The sequence below is a fragment of the Chenopodium quinoa genome, unplaced genomic scaffold (genome assembly GCF_001683475.1).
Source record: "Chenopodium quinoa cultivar QQ74 unplaced genomic scaffold, ASM168347v1, whole genome shotgun sequence".
NCBI classification, from domain to species: Eukaryota; Viridiplantae; Streptophyta; class Magnoliopsida; order Caryophyllales; family Amaranthaceae; genus Chenopodium; species Chenopodium quinoa.
In genome coordinates, this window is record NW_018745080.1 from 1,918,461 (window position 1) to 1,934,933 (window position 16,473).

At 34.8% G+C, this 16,473-nt stretch overlaps 2 protein-coding genes across 2 annotated transcripts; one reads left to right on the top strand and one right to left on the bottom strand.

The window, feature by feature from the left end:
- Nucleotides 1-1,376: 1,376 nt before the first annotated feature.
- LOC110709731 lies at nucleotides 1,377-11,578 on the top strand. Its single transcript, XM_021887959.1, has 23 exons — nucleotides 1,377-1,792; nucleotides 1,938-2,017; nucleotides 2,576-3,184; nucleotides 4,419-4,621; nucleotides 4,745-4,816; nucleotides 4,949-5,083; nucleotides 5,741-5,859; nucleotides 5,943-6,251; nucleotides 6,452-6,539; nucleotides 6,610-6,715; nucleotides 6,803-6,916; nucleotides 7,279-7,442; nucleotides 7,542-7,662; nucleotides 7,801-8,025; nucleotides 8,107-8,297; nucleotides 8,836-9,003; nucleotides 9,097-9,202; nucleotides 9,468-9,605; nucleotides 9,904-10,065; nucleotides 10,190-10,390; nucleotides 10,484-10,678; nucleotides 10,762-10,833; nucleotides 11,178-11,578. Exons 2-23 carry the CDS (start codon nucleotides 1,970-1,972, stop codon nucleotides 11,328-11,330), a joined length of 3,699 nt encoding a protein of 1,232 aa, XP_021743651.1. The 5' UTR covers nucleotides 1,377-1,792; nucleotides 1,938-1,969; the 3' UTR covers nucleotides 11,331-11,578.
- A 1,106-nt stretch (nucleotides 11,579-12,684) lies between these two features.
- Nucleotides 12,685-16,267, bottom strand: LOC110709732. The gene is made up of 6 exons (XM_021887960.1): nucleotides 15,636-16,267; nucleotides 15,228-15,318; nucleotides 14,932-15,095; nucleotides 13,608-13,635; nucleotides 13,351-13,459; nucleotides 12,685-12,993 (listed from the first exon to the last, which is right to left on the bottom strand). Exons 1-6 carry the CDS (start codon nucleotides 15,888-15,890, stop codon nucleotides 12,912-12,914), a joined length of 729 nt encoding a protein of 242 aa, XP_021743652.1. The 5' UTR covers nucleotides 15,891-16,267; the 3' UTR covers nucleotides 12,685-12,911.
- Nucleotides 16,268-16,473: the final 206 nt, after the last annotated feature.

Here is a 16,473-nt window from a genome sequence, read left to right on the forward strand (position 1 = left end):
TACATCATAAATCATACTTGTAACTCGTACTATAGTAGTATTTATTACATGAAATTAAATCTTGCCCCACTTAATAAAATCATTCATAGGATTAAAGTTCAAATTTTGTTAAATTAAGATTTTTAGCTAGAGATTACTTTACCTGTACATCTTACATTTTACTATTTTAGATATCTAGTTGTGAATACCGAATCAAAAAAATAATGAGTGTTAATTACTTAATAAGAGTTATATTTTTTCTGAAAAAAAAAGGTAATAGTAGTAAAACGTTTGGATAAATGTTAAAAACGTTTTTGCAGAAAGCTCACATCTTAACTCCATCTTTCCATTTATATCATACAAAATTTACATGGTTAACCTCAAGTTGTCATACCAAATTAGTGATTAGTCAATTTGGTTTGCATAATACCAAACGCAAATCCTATTGATTAAATAAAGAATAATTCACATTTTTTAGAAAGCAAGACAACAAAATTTGGTAGCACAACCAAAGAATAAACACAGGGGAAGGTTTACTGTGGGGTCAGATGTGGGACCCACAATCCATGTGACATTCATGAATTTTTTAAATGCCGTAGAAATTTTACGGGGGAGAAGCTATGAGTTCACACTCCAACGTTCGACTGTTACATTTGTTGCTCCATCACCCGCCTGTTATTCTATCACCCCCTCCCTCACTCCACCTCCTCATTTTCGTGCTCCCTATATTTTCGCCACTTTCATTTTCTTTTTTCTTTCCCTTTTTTTTTTGGATAGATTAAAAAATTTCACATTTTTTATACACTTAATCCCAAAAAAAAAAAAAACACAAAACAAAATACATATATATCTTGTTTATTTATTTTTACACGAAGTATATACATTGATACATTACCTAAATTTATCACGATGTTGTATTTTTTTCACAGTATAGAGTAAGTCTAGTTCAAGCTTTATTAAAAAATTATGTATAATCAAGAATTATGTTTTAGTATCAAAATAAGTTCAGACTGTATTAGAAAGTTATGTATATTCAAGTGTTTTGTATTATCTTCTAGAATTTAATAGAGTATTGCCTTGTTTAAATATGCAAAGAATCCATTTGAAATACTAGAAATACAAAAAAATTAGTTTTGCTTACTTTTATTTTAAATGATTTTTGAAACAAAAATATACACCAATCAATGTCTCATTACCCTTTAGTATGGGTCATATTATTCATATAAAAAAATAAAAAAACTCTAATTAATAAAAGTACTCCAATACCCCGAATATATTCAATATAATTTTGTAAAGTAAAAAATCAATATAACTAGACATAAATTCTATTCAATTCAAGACGAATCCAACATTTCAAACAATATGTCATACTAGTTAATTTTAACAGTCAAAGATTTTAAACATCGATCATCAAAGTCAAAATGTAATCATAGAAAAAAGATGAAGAAAGTAGACGATAAATTATTTATTCATTTGTTTTTGAAGGGAATAATAATAAAGTATTTTTCAAAAAAAAAAAACAAAAACAAAAACAAAAACATACACTTAAAAAAAAAAAAAAAAACATAAAATTGGCACTCTTCCTTGCTAAGCAACTAAGCAAGTAGCAACACCGCTCCTCGCACACTCTCTTTCTTAATCTGGGAATTACTAATCTCGTACTTGAGTGTTGATTATGTCATTTTAAAAACTTCAACTTTCTCTCTCTAAAAATTCTTTTCATCTTCTTCTTTAAATTCCCAGTTTCAGGTTTCTCTCTCTACAAAATTAGAGGAAGCTTCTCTGTTTTTGTGGCCCAACTCAAGCTTTCTATGTGAGTTATCTGCTTTTTTCTGCATTTCAAATTTCCTTTCTTCCTCTTTTCTAAATTTGTCTTTTTTATTTTCTGGGTTCATTTTTGTTTTGAAGTTTGATAAATAAAAATCTGTTTTTTTTTTTAATTTTTTTATATTTACTAGGTTCTCAATAAGTTGAAACTTCCGCCCTAAAAATGTTCACTGAAGGCCTCGATAACAGTGCCCTTCAATGGGTTCGAGAGGTACTATTCTACTTCCACATTATCCCTTTATAATTTTTGCATTTTTGAATTTTTATCTGGGTTGATTTTTGTGGGTCTGATTTAAATTTAGTAATGTTGCTAATTTTGGTTACATTTTGGATTCTGTAATTTTTTTTTGTTTCTATTGTGGGTTTGATTTGAAATTTTGGCAACGTATTACTGTAATTTTTTTTAAGTATTTCTTTATTATGTTGATTTTGCACTTTATTTTTAACTTTGCATGGCATTTTATGATTATCTAATTATTGAGGGCCTGATTTGAATTTGGTAATGTTGTTGATTTTTGCACTTTATTTTGATTTTTTTGAGGGTATGATCTAAATTTTGAAAATGTTGCTATATTTGCATTTTATAAATTTTGTGTATCAGTTTTATATGCTGTTCAATTGTATCGTTTTAATTTTGGCAATCTTGGTATGTTTGATAGTGGTTAAATTAGGGACTGTTTGGAATTCTGGTAATGTTTTCAATTTAATAAAACTCTCTCTCTTTTTTTTTTTTTTTTTTTTTTTTTTTTTTTTTTTTTTGGTAATTTAGGGTTCTAAGAATGGTAAGAAGGAAGAACCACTGTCAGTGTTAGACCATAGAACAAGGATTGACCCAATTCTAAACAGAAGTAGTAGCCGAGGTTTTGGGTTGCCACCACCTGGGAAGTTCCGAAGTGGGCATTTGCCACCCACTGCAATTCCAGTATCTAGAGGCATTCCTGGGGATGAGTCTGCTTCTGTCTCTGGCAATGACATCACCTCGGAATCCGAGGAGGAGGATGTTTACGGCGGGAGGTATTCTATGGATTCATCCCCGCAGGATGACCGTGCACCTCCCTCGATTACGAGTAGTTACAGATACTCCAACACAAGATCATTGCCTCCAACTCGGATGAGTTATGGAAGTGATTATCTGTCTTCTGATGTGTATTCGTCGGTGGAGTTGAGTGGGACGAGGGGTGAGCGATTAGTTAAAAAGAATGGAAGGTACCCAGTTGTGCAGAATGGTTATGCAGAAGATGAGTCTGAAGATTCTGCTGGTAGCTCCGAGTTTTCTTCTTCACAAATTGATAGCAACATTCGCACAGCTTCTCGCTCACAAGCTTGTGTTTCAGAAGGCTATGCATCTAGCGTAACTTCGAAGATGAATATTGGGAAGGTATGTTATTTCATTTTTTTTAGAATGTGTATAATTACAAGCTTGATAAAGGTTTATAATTGTTTCCAACATGTATGAAAATATGAGTGTATTCATTTTACCTTCTGTGAAACCTTTCTGATTGGTTGGTAGTGTGACTCAAATTTGCCACAAGCTTGTTGACAATATGAACTGAATTCTGGTCAGCACATGTTGTGAAGAAGCAAGTATACATGTCCAAACTTGGTAAATTTCAGCTGCATTGTTTCTGTGTTGATGCCAAGCTCAATATACCTTTTTTTTACTGTTGCAACTGTAGTCACAACTGGAAATTTGTATATATGGCGTCATTTCTCGATACTCAATTGAAATGGAAAATGATGCCACTGACCTGTGTTAAAACATGAAGCTATAATTTGTAGTGTCAGTAAATAGCATTCAAGTATATTAATTGGAAAAATATGGGGTAATGAAGTTTGGCTGGTCAGCTACCAGTGATGCCTGACTATGCACCCAAGTAAAATTTTATATTTGGGGTTGGGGGGGGGGTGAGGATTTTGAAATGAGAACTTGTACTTCAGCGAGTTCTAAATTGCTTATGATGGCATGTAAGTCCATATTGTGAAGATAAGGAATAAATTGTTATTTGTTTTGTTTGTGCCCTGGTTTGCCACAGCAGATGAGGTTCAAATAAGGATTGTTGACTAGAAAAGTCTTTCACTCTTTGCATGAGCAATTAAAGCCACTTCTCTTCCTGCCTCAGCAAGAGAATCTAGGTTAGTTTGATGGATTACAAAGAAATCTGACATATACTTTAGAAATCATAGAGTAGAAACATAATTTCCTGGAGACAAATCTTTTTGTATCATGTTTATATTAACACATGCCCTTGTTACTTTTTTTTTTTTTAAATGTCAAATAGATTCATAAACTATTATGCTGTTGTCTATTTCTTAGATTTTCCTGCCTAAATTGCTTGTAATTGTTTTTGTTGCCTGGCTGGCTATAGTCCTCATTGCTTGTTATCAATGTTATGGAGTATTTTTGTGTGAGGTTTCAGCGCTTTATCCCTTTAAGCAAGTAATTTTGCTTGTTATGCCCATATAATTGCGTGAAATTTGAGCGATTCATTTCTGTAAGCCAGTAATTTTGCTGCCTGGTTGGCTGTTTGCTTCTTTCAGCTTTCTTGCTGTGCTGTATTTCTGTAATATTAGCAATTTCTATTGCTGTGGACTCAACAAGCCCTTTCATGTAGGATGATGGTGATACCCCAAGTGCACCTCCAGTTTGCAACTCTGGTCAGGATGCTAATCAAGCTGTGCCTGGACCCAATAACAAAGTATCTGCTGATTCTCATGATGCTTCTGACAAAGTTGAGCCAATCGTTCCTAGTGTTAAGCTATCTGGGTCACATCAAGTGGATAGTACAGAAAAAACAAATTCTGGTCCACATGCAAGGTTGGTGTGTCATCCTTGGTTAATGTATAGATTTTTGGGTTTTTGCTAACTAAACAATGACACTAATGTATTTCCTGGGTAACTTGATAAGATAAATTAATTTTGTTTTAATTTGTTTCTCAGAACTATGGGCGGTGCAGAATCTGCAGGGTCTTCAGGTTCACATGCTGCTCGTCTGCCTACATTTCATGCAAGGTAATTATTGCTTATATCGGAATTGTTATCCTACTTATTGCATTCTAGCTTATCTAACTTTTACCTCTAAACTTTATGCTATTTTACAAGATTAAGATATTTTCCTTTGTTTCATTTTGGTAAATAACTCAGCACTCAAGGACCATGGCATTCAGTGGTTGCATATGATGCTTGTGTTCGTCTTTGTCTCAATGCCTGGGCAAGAAGTTGCATGGAAGCTCCTGTATTTCTCGAAAATGAGTGTGCTTTATTGCGGAGTGCATTTGGGTGAGTTTAGTCTACATCAATTCTTTCATTATTGCTATATACTTGTATATTTCTAGCACTTCAATCAAAGATTAAAATGTGTACAATTAACAGTGTGTTTGGCGATTATTATGGGAATGAAGATTTACTTTAATCTTTGTTCTAATCTGCTGTAGCGGTTGTTAGCGTTGTGCCAAATGACTTTTCCAATCCACTGCACTATGTTTTTTCTGTTAACTATGAGTTTTGCTCATTTCCACAATTTCAGACATTTGTTCTCTTTCTTATGGTGTTAGGATTTTTCCATAATTTGCATATTGACTTAAATTCAATATCAGGAGAACTTTCTGGGATTTATATGGAACTTTAGGATTTAAATTGTCATTATTTAGAGGGAGACCGAAAATGACTTGGTTGGAAGGAGTTAGGAAGGATATGAAGTATATGGATTTGCATGAGGATGAAGCATTGAATCGTAAGGGATGGAGGAGGAAGATTTTTGTGGCACACAGAATAATCAAATTTGGTTCATGTAGCCGACCCCACTTATTGGATTAAGGCTTTGATTGATTGATTTATTTCTTGAACAAATTATTACATGAATGGAACTTTGTTGCTTTCAAGCATTTGTCCATAATTATAATGTTTGGTGGCTTATATTTGTTTTATGTATTACAGTTTGCAGCAAATACTATTGCAGTCAGAAGAGGAAATTTTGGCTAAGCGTGGCTCAGAAGTTGCAGCTGAAGGAGCACCACAGAAACCAAAGAAAATAATTGGGAAGATGAAGGTCCAAGGTATGATTTACCATTGCTGTTAGACTTTATTACTTTAATAAATTAATTTTCTATGAGTGGTCCTGAGATTCCTTTAATTGCAGTTCGGAAAGTGAGAATGGGACTGGACCCACCTACTGGTTGTAGTTTTGGTTCTGTAAAGGCCCCAGTTATAAATCTGGAGTCTGCCCGCTCACAGTTATCCAAGGTGCAGAGGTCAGTTTGTTCCGGATGGCATGCCCTTCGAAGAGTGCGTTTTGTACTCCATAAGCCTACAGATGGTTCTTTATCAAAGAAGAGTTTGGCTTATGTTCAAGCCAGTAGTCAGTACTTAAAGCAGGTTTCTGGTCTTTTAAAAGTTGGTGTAGTGACCACATTGCGTAACAGTGCATCATCATATGAACCTGTGCAAGGTAATCCTTCAAGCATTTTAAATCCAAGACGTGAATGTTTTATACAGCTTCTTTGGTCATATATCTTGCTTTGATAGGATTCATTTTGAAGAATCAAAGATCCATGGATTAAGTTTTGTAAAACTAGAAATATTTAAAGCTGTGCAAGAATCTTCTGAGTCTTCTAATCTATGATCACCTTTTTCCTCTGATGCTACCAGAGAGTCATTTCTGTCTGTTGAGATTAAAAAGTTCACCTGAAGATGATGTGGTTCGGATGCAACCCGGTTCGGGCGAAACTCATGTATTGTATGTTTCTTGATTCTGTACTATTTTATATTTAGTTGTTGTCTTGGGATAATCATTGACAACCTTACAGCTTTCCAGATGGTCTGGGAGATGATTTGATTCTCGAAGTTCAGGATTCAAAAGGAAAAACATGTGGGCGTGTTGTTGCCCAAGTGGCTACTGTTGCTGATGATCCAGTAATCTTTCTGATCTTTGTATCATATGTACTAGTGGAGAATCTTATATCATTTATAAGAGAAGTTTATTGTTGAATAATCTTGCAGAATGATAAACTACGTTGGTGGTCATTATTTCATGAACCAGAGCATGAGCTTGTTGGTAAAATACAACTTTATATCAATTTCTCAACGAGTATCGAGGAGAACATTAATAATAAGGTATGATCTCTTGATAGAGATGCTATCCAGGATTTTAGTCATTTGATAGCTTAACTGAATGTGTGACCAAAAAAAAAAGATAGCTTAACAGAATGTGTGACCTTTACCTCTTGTTCATCATATTCTTTCTTGCAAATATATTTGTGTTGTTTTTTTCCATAGCTGTGTAGCATGTAATTTTTAGAAACTTTCTGCAGTATTCTGAAAATTCTCCTTTGTATAAGTTAGTCAATTTCTTGCGCAAGATTGTGTATGTGTGAGTAATGCTGTATGTTTTTGAAGATTTCCTAGAATTTTGTATTGACAAAATTGTCAACTTATTTATAATTTTTGTGTGTTGTGTGTGGGTGTGGTGTTACTAGTGCGGCTCTGTGGCAGAGACTGTAGCCTATGACCTGGTTTTAGAAGTTGCAATGAAAGTTCAACATTTTCAACAACGACATTTACTGCTGCATGGCGAGTGGAAATGGTTATTGGAAGAATTCGCAACCTATTATGGGGTTTCTGATGCATACACTAAACTTAGGTAAACCTTGTTCTTTTATTAATTATGTGCATGATTGCTTTTGAGATCTGTGTGAGTCATGCCCTAAGATAATTGCAACTCAATTTACTATAATGACAGATACCTTACTTATGTCATGGATGTTGCCACACCGACAGCTGATTGTCTGACTCTTGTGTATGATTTACTTTATCCTGTGGTTATGAAGGGACACACTAAGAGCACATTAAGTCATCAGGAGGTATGTTGATATAAAGATAGGCTTTGAATACATACAATGTCCTCTTGCCTTTAGCATTATTCATGTGAATGCCATACTACAGTACTACACTGTTTGAATTTATGTGTATCCCTGATGCATTGCTTGTTGGTTACTTAGAATCGCATCTTAGGTGAAGTGGAAGATCAAATTGAGCAGATACTTGCTCTGGCGTTTGAGAATTACAAATCCTTGGATGAATCATTGCCTTCTGGAATGACAGAAGTCTTCAGGCCTGCAAGTGGGCATGCAGCTCCTGCTTTGCAACCTGCTGTCAAACTTTACACTCTTCTTCACGATATATTGTCTCCCGAGGCGCAGAATAAACTTTGCAGACACTTCCAGGTTAAGCACCATCCATTTAAGTATTTACATTGGGAGATTTTTTACTTAGATTGTCCTGCTGAATGTTCATAATATTTTCAGGCTGCTGCAAAGAAGAGGTCGAAGAGACATTTGGCTGAGACAGATGAGTATGTTAGTAATACTGGTGAAGGAAGCATGCTAGATCACGTTACAATGACCACCGCATACCAGAAAATGAGAAATCTTTGCTTGAACATCAGTAATGAAGTTTCCACGGATATTGAAATCCACAACCAGCACATACTTCCCAGGTATGTATTGCTCATTTCTTGTGCTAATTTAAGCTCTTTGCTCTACTGTAAAATTATGTGATTGCAATACCTACCAATGCTACAACAGTACAACACCAAATTATGACCAAAGGTCATTGTGTTGTGTTGTTTACAAATTAACATATAGGGAGTCTTATGCATTGGGTTGTGGAAGCTGTTTACCATCTTCTTTAAATAATAAGATTATTAGTAATCATCTGATAAAAAGGCTGCAAGCTAAGGTAATATGCACATACATGAGTGTATGGGTATTTGGAAGCACCACCTACATGCCTTGATGTAAAACATTACTTGGAGTCTGTTTGAAGCATATAAAATTCATTATTAAGGGTCTATATGCTCTAGCTGGAATGCCTTCCTGACCACCTCTTCCTTACAATTTATAGTTCCAGGTGCCTCTAATCATGCAAAACTCCCCCCTCCCTCTCCCTGAGATGAGACCAAAAAAATTCAGTTATTAATAGGTTCTCTCTCTCTCTCTCTCTCTCTCTTTTTTTTTTTTTTTTTTTTAATGCAGTTTTGTCGACCTGCCAAATCTTTCTTCATCGATATATAGTGTAGAACTTTGCAACCGGATACGTGAATTCCTCATTGCATGCCCTCCGTCTGGTCCTTCACAACCTGTGGCAGAACTTGTGATAGCTACAGCAGATTTCCAAAGAGATCTCGTCAGCTGGAATATCAAGTAAATTCTTGGCTCTTCTTTCCTTCGTTTTTTGTTTTTAATCTCTAATTAGTATATAAAAAAATTGATTATCGATTGTTATTTTATATGTAGTCCCATCAAAGGCGGAGTTGATGCAAAAGATTTGTTCCACTTGTATATAGTTGTCTGGATTCAGGATAAGCGGTTGGCTTTGCTTGAAACCTGCAAACTTGACAAGGTAATGATACCAACCTAATTGGGTATAACTTTTCTGTTTAGTCCTAAAATTTAAGATTTAACTGTTTGTAGATCTTAGCAATGATGATAAAGATATATGTTAACTTCATTGTTAGTCTTGCGTAAAAAAAAAATCATTAGTCTTTTCTTGTCCTGCTCAAAATAATCCCTCTTATCAATCCCGTTCAGAAGTGTTTTAAGATTTATTTAATTAATACTCTAACTTGTTATTAGTTATATTCTCCATTAACAATTTATTTTTGCAGGTCAAATGGTCTGGTGTCCGAACACAACATTCAACTACCCCCTTTGTTGATGAAATGTATGATAGACTGAAAGATACACTGAATGATTATGAAGTCATCGTTAGCCGCTGGCCAGAATACAGCTTTTTCTTGGAAAATGTATGTTATATTTTTAAAACAAATTTGTACATTTTGCTGTATCTCTTCTGAATATGGCCTAAATTCATTTATATGCTTCCTGTAAAATTAAAAAAACAATATTCACTAGTCCTAAGCTCTAAGGAATTGTCATAAATTAGCTATATGGATTATCAAATTACAAGCTGGCCTGTAAATTGTGTTATTTTGGAACTAAATAGATTTATATTATCATTAGGCCTTAGTTCTAAGAAGTAAATGTCATACATATTTGTTACATGCAGTATCATTAGTACTCACTAAGTAATCATACTTTCAGGCTGTGGCTGATGTAGAGAAGTCCATAGTGGAGGCTCTAGACCGACAATATTCCGATGTCTTGGCCCCTCTAAAAGAAAATCTTGCGCCAAAGAAATTTGGTTTCAAGTATATGCAGAAACTGACCAAGCGAAATGTGGCTCCATATGCAGTTCCAGATGAGGTACTTCTCTGTCTATTCAAATTGTTCTTACACTCTTATCAATCCCGTTCAAATTGTTCTCCGATGAGGACGATATGATCCCTCATTGGCATGAGGGCTTGTTACACTCTTTTTGGTTTTGCAGGTTGGAATCCTTTTAAATTCAATGAAGAGGATGCTTGACATTCTTCGTCCCAAGATAGAAACTCAGTTTAAGTCATGGGGTTCCTGTATCCCTAATGCTGGCAATCAGACACCAGGAGAGCGTTTAAGTGAGGTTACTGTCATGCTAAGAGCAAAGTTCAGAAACTACTTGCAAGCCATTGTTGAAAAGGTGGTTGAAAATGTGAGTATTTCTCTGCATTAGCTCCTGTGACTGAGACTCTGAGACAGCTCTGATGACTTTTGTCAATTCAACTTTGAAACTATTTTCTTGTAGACGAGGTTACAAAACGCTACAAAAATTAAGAAGATTCTCCAAGATTCCAAAGAAAGCGTTGGGGAATCTGATGTTAGAAATAGAATGCAGCCTCTGAAAGAACAGCTGATGAGCACGTTGAATCATTTGCACACCATCTTTGAAACTCATGTCTTTATTGCTCTATGCCGGGGTTACTGGGACCGAATTGGTCAGGTAGGCAGACGTAAACTTGAATTGTAAAGCATCTAAGATGTCTTACATGATGTCACTCTAAACTGCTTATACTTGTGATGCAGGATGTTCTTAGTTTCTTGGAGAATCGGAAAGAAAATAAAGCGTGGTACAAGGGCTCAACGATTGCTGTTTCTGTGAGTATTTACTCGAGCTTGTTATATCTCACTTGTTCTTAAAACTACATACACCACTCCCTCCTGACAGAAAAATTTACATTGTCGTAACTCAGAATTTAAAATTTGACATAATTTACCAGACCATTTATAAATTGATTGTAGCATATCAATGTAAACCATAGTATTACTAAGAAAATGTAAATTTTCTCCGGGATACGATCTGTTACTGGTGTACTTAAATACAAATTCTTTGCCTCTTTATAAGACTGTTTGTGGAAGGAAACTTAAAGATGACAAAGTATCCAGAGCTTGCTTTAGCTGTATTAACTTGTCACTAACCCGGGGCCTCTAACATATGGCAGGTTCTTGATGACACATTTGCGTCACAGATGCAGCAGCTTTTGGGGCATGCCTTACAAGACAAGGACATTGAGCCTCCTCGTTCGATGATGGAAGTTCGATCGATGTTGTGTAAAGACGCCCAAATTCACAAGAGTAACACGTTTTATTACTGAAATAATGTAGAATTATGTAGATAAGTTTACTGATTGTAGTCATGACACAATTTTGTGGAATGAGAATATGTACTCCTAGCACTCTTAAAAAATTAAAATAGCACATTCTAAAGAAAATCAATATATAGAAATTCTTTTTGTTAATAAGATAATATCCTAGTTCCAATTTATAGTTTTATGTAAGTTTTGAAAACAATAAATTTTGTTGGACATTTTAGAAATGTATATCAGTATTATTATTTGAACATTTTATGTTGTTACTTCCAAATTGAAAATTCCAGTGATGAAGCTGAAGATGGGATGGATATCAGAGATTTGGAGCGACTAGTCTCCGTTATACTACCGAGTAAATGTTGCCAACAAATTGGTAATTAGACCAAATAGAACTTCTAGAACTCATGACGACCCCTATTCCTTATAAATTAGGTGATGTAACGAAAATGAGTCCCTCCCTGGCAAATTCTCCATCGTACCACCAATCTCGAAAAATCTTGATAGCTAAATTTTTTATTCGGAACCTTTTGTAAGAGAGCGACTTAGGCCATAACACTAATTAAAATACCTCTTCCTTTAATTATTTTGTGCAACTTTTGAATTTTTCATATCTTACAAATAATGCTCAAAATTTACACATAAAGATTAGCGAAGATTGTAGGATAAAGTCAATTATGATGATTTAATTTGGACAAAAAAAAAAAAAAAAAAAAAGGTTTGGACAAATTATGTAATCGTACGACTTATTAAAATTTTTCCATGAGTTAGTTAAATTGACAGGTTAGCGAGGTTGCAACGTAAAAGTGAGAAAGTCGTTCCTAAACTCCTTTTACAAACAATTTTAAAAAATACACCATTAAATTGAAATAAATTTAAAATGCTTATGACTTTAAGCGCACCGTGCACGGCATAAATTACCCATTACAATCAATTTACTCTGGATTACGCTGAAGCCTTCAATTATCAATTGACAGCTACTCCATGGTTGCATAATACTTTGACATCATTCATTTCGTTTTCCTGTCACGCAAAACATGTCCAAAACAATCACCTTCCTAATTCTTTTCGTTTTCCTATTATGCAAAGCACGTCCAAAAACAATCACCTTCCAAACTTCTGTTCTTTTTTGGCGTTTTTTTTTCCTAATTGTCAAAAGCAAAATGTGCAGCAGCCTCAATAATGAATTGATTTCAGCACCGACAGGAAGTGAGGAGGTAGGAGCGATATAAGCTCCCCAAACTTGGGACATTTAGAGGTAGGAAGTGCTTGGGGTTCCATTGAGAGCTACTCTTAGCTGACATAGGTGGTGGAAGTGTAAGCACAAAAGGCATGTTTGCTACACAAGCAGCATCCTTGAGAGGGGAAAAAAAAAGGCGTACTGTAACTGTTAAGCACCCTGAAACTGATGAATTAAATTAAATGGAGATATTTACATGATCTGTTACTGCTGAGAATACAATCAATCCAGCACACAAAAGAATGCACTTGCTTTCTAAAGTATTTTGTGGAATGTGAAAGGATTGTACAAATTTAACCGAACACATGGAGCATGCTCTGCCCTCATGAGCTTCTCTAACTGATAACAATTCAGAAAAGCCTTGATATGACACGGCAAGAGGTCCAGAAGGCTGTTGTCGCAACTCTAAGAAGTGCAGGATTTTGATATATTCTGTCATTAAAAGCACAAGAATTCAGTTACCAAACATTTCAACTACATGACAAATCTTGACTCTTACTGTTTATGATTGGAATATACCAAAGAATTAGCAGTAGAAAAGAAAAGGGAATCTTGGATGGCATTTATTTGTACAAAACCACATATAAAATGCAACAATTGGTTCACAGATCTGTTTCAAAACACATTGCTTCTAGATGTAGGGAGAATGTAGCAATTCAGCAACAGATCTAGATTACTTATAAATAAATGTTGGTCTACAGCTCATTTATACTAAGAAAAATTGCACAAATGACAACTGCAATGATATTGCACAGAAAGAACAAAAGCATCAAGGATTAATAAACCTACCCAACTGCAGTTGCACTCCAGGACGCAACATTGTAGATTACTTTAGTTCCATCCAATGCTTTTCGTAGCTTCCCCTTTCTCTTTTTTATAGAGAAAGTTTTGCTAAGAGCTGTGGAAAGGTTAACTGTAGTTAGTAACATCTCCAGTGGCACAAAGGCAATACTCAATGACATTACAGATTCAAAACACGAAAAGCTTAAATAGAAAAGACAAAGAATTAAGTTCAGAGCAATATATAGAAAAGTTCACAAGCTTACCATCTTGGAGTTTGTTAGGACTCAGATCCTGCAAAATGAAAAGCAAGAAGTCAAGCTCAGAGCAAAGTCTTCCCCTCACTCCAATCAATTTTAATCATTAGAAAGCGTGAAGGACAAGCAGTCCTCAATTTTAATCATTAGAAGAAAAAAAATATATAGCAGGTCACCTGGTAAATTGTTTTCCTTTTATTGTTTTATAGATTATCATGAGTGGACTGGTCGGAAGACTGGAGAAATTAGGCAACAATAGTCCAACAATAACAATACATAACACATTGCATTGAGGCAAATTTATGAACTCTCAACAAGAGAACAAGAGCAAGTATATCTTGTTAACAAGGAGCTGATATTTTCAGGTAGTATTTGGAAAGTCTCTTTTTACATAAAAATTAAGAGGAGATTTCACCCCATCATATAAAAAGATGGTAAATTTTGCAAGTATATTCAGGTAAAATTTGTAAGTATCTTTTTAGATTTCTTATAAGGAGGAGATTTTAGCCTAATATATAACAAGATTATGAATTGTAAAATCTGTATAATAGGCATAAAGCCATAATCCAACTACTGTCTTCATGGAAAAGGTAGCTTGAATTCAAAGAAGTCTGGTCTTCCAAATTTAGAGAATAATTTTTTCATTGCTCTTCATTATTAGATTGGACCAGAGCTTATAGCCTACTGACAAAGTAGAGAATTGCTAAAACTATCAGAAATTCTAAAATTACAAGTTGCATATTTTATGAACTGTAAGACGCCCTATGTGACAGTTGACAATTAAGAAAAACGAAATTCTCATACACCATTTGACAACTCCTCAAAGAATACTGCAGGCAGCATCAGAACAAACAGCTGGTGGATATTTGACCACACATGGAGTACATGTCCAAAGGTTCAAGGACTTGAAGTACAGCATGAGTGACCCCTAAACATGCAATACACACACAAAGTAGCCAAGGTAACAAACAATGTCTTAGGCCCAATACGCTTTATTTCATGTACCAAATTACCCTATCATCTATTTTGGAAAGAGGTCTAACCTTCTAAGTCTCCCACCTCACCCCAGATAGGAGATGATAAGAACAGAGAAGACACCAGGTCTTTGGTAGAATATAAGTATACTATCCAATAATATATACGATAAGTAATTGGTGAAAGTGAGTGTATGCATCTTACAATGGTTTAAGTGAAAGCATCTCTCATGTAAGCATAATCCCGGTAATTCATTTAATCTACATAAACCACTTGCTTAATTCCCCATATCAATTCCTCAAATAAGAAAGAAAGCTATATCACAAAAACCTAAATTGCCATTGGTTTGAATGTATACCTTCGTCTGTTTAAGAGACAATAGATAAGCAGCCATGAAGCACGCAATTCCATCGACAATGTCTTCTTGCCGAACAACAACAAAGTCTTCTTGATCATCCTCAGCACTCCCACCTTCCCACAAATCATTATCACTCACCATGTCCCAAGAATTACCTTCTTCACCTGCCACAAATTAGTATTCACTCAATAAGATGATCCCATATTGCACTCACACATTACATTAATTCAAAATTATCGAATTTGCAACAAGATTTCTGATAAATGCCTCTAAATACATCATAGATTAAAACATACCAGGAAATTTTTGTTGAACTGAGAGCTGAGCACTCTCTATCCTTTCAAGAAATTCTGGGCCTTCTAACCTCGACTTAATCAAACCACACAGCTGCAAACCAAACAAACACCAAAATAAACATTCCGAAAATTCAATAACCAAATCAATAAACACCCAAATCACAATAACAAAACACCCAGTAAAGATCAACCCACAACAACCTTCAACAAAACAACCATAATTCAGTCGATTATCAATTAAATCAACTAAACTCCACACACTATGGATTCTAGCTAGCTTAAATAACAAAATCCCAGGAATATTACCCAAAACCCGGAATCAAATCCCGTCTACATCATTGCCTTTGCGGCTCAATTCATCGCTAAATTATAAATACTTGTAAGAAAAAAACAATCAAAAGCGCTTACTTCCTCGGCTTCATAATCTGGGGAAGAAGAAGGCGAAGATCGAGCGCAATTATCTCTCTCATCAGCTACTTTGCTATCATCTTCATCATCATCTTCATTATCATCAGAATTATCGGCATCATCGCGCAAACCATCGGTGTTGAGAGATTCAAGAGCTCTTTGACACTGTTCCATAACTGCTTTCAATGTCTTCAACTTCACTTTCACTTCTTCTCTCTCTTTCCTCCCTCTATTACTGCTCTCCGCCGTCTCCATAACCCTAATTTCTACTTATCTACAATCAATTTAACCCTAAAATAAACAAAATTTGATATAAAATAAACCAAATTAAATCGAAAAAGAAACCCTACTTTTCCCGATTAAATCCCTACTGTACAATTATAAAGCTCCAAAATTCGAAATTTGATTGATAATCACTCTGTAACGAGATTCAAACAAGCAAATTTAAGCTTGTAATTGGGGATAATTTTCGATTCCCATTAAATTTGGGGTTAGAAATTGAAGGAGAGAGATTGAAGTTCTGGGTTTTTGTTTTTCCCCCTTTTCCTAGTTTTGGGGTATGAATTCAGAAAATTGGAGATTTATTTATTTATTTACACGATTTATTGGTATTATTATTACAGTGTTAACAAACATGAGAAAAAAAAAAAAAGTGTTTTTATTGAAGGAGGAATTGTTGTTGATACGTCTATTTTGGTCACATGTTATAAAAGATTTGTGGAGTTGTAATTTTGGGAAGTTTTGTTGGTTAGAAGAAAGTTAAAGCAACTTCAAATCAATCCACTTGACTTCTTCCATTTGCAACAAAATGCTCTAGTTTTGTGGCATCTATTGTCCC

Excerpts from the sequence above, each read along its gene's own strand:
- LOC110709731 (XM_021887959.1), top strand. The coding sequence starts at position 1,970 with ATGTTCACTGAAGGCCTCGATAACAGTGCCCTTCAATGGGTTCGAGAG. Across the intron at positions 6,252-6,451 it reads ATCATATGAACCTGTGCAAG|AGAGTCATTTCTGTCTGTTG; the intron begins GTAATCCTTCAA and ends TGATGCTACCAG. Across the intron at positions 9,004-9,096 it reads CTCGTCAGCTGGAATATCAA|TCCCATCAAAGGCGGAGTTG; the intron begins GTAAATTCTTGG and ends TTTTATATGTAG.
- LOC110709732 (XM_021887960.1), bottom strand. The coding sequence starts at position 15,890 with ATGGAGACGGCGGAGAGCAGTAATAGAGGGAGGAAAGAGAGAGAAGAA. Across the intron at positions 15,096-15,227 it reads AGTTCAACAAAAATTTCCTG|GTGAAGAAGGTAATTCTTGG; the intron begins GTATGTTTTAAT and ends AATTTGTGGCAG. Across the intron at positions 12,994-13,350 it reads TGGAGTGCAACTGCAGTTGG|AATATATCAAAATCCTGCAC; the intron begins GTAGGTTTATTA and ends TTTTAATGACAG.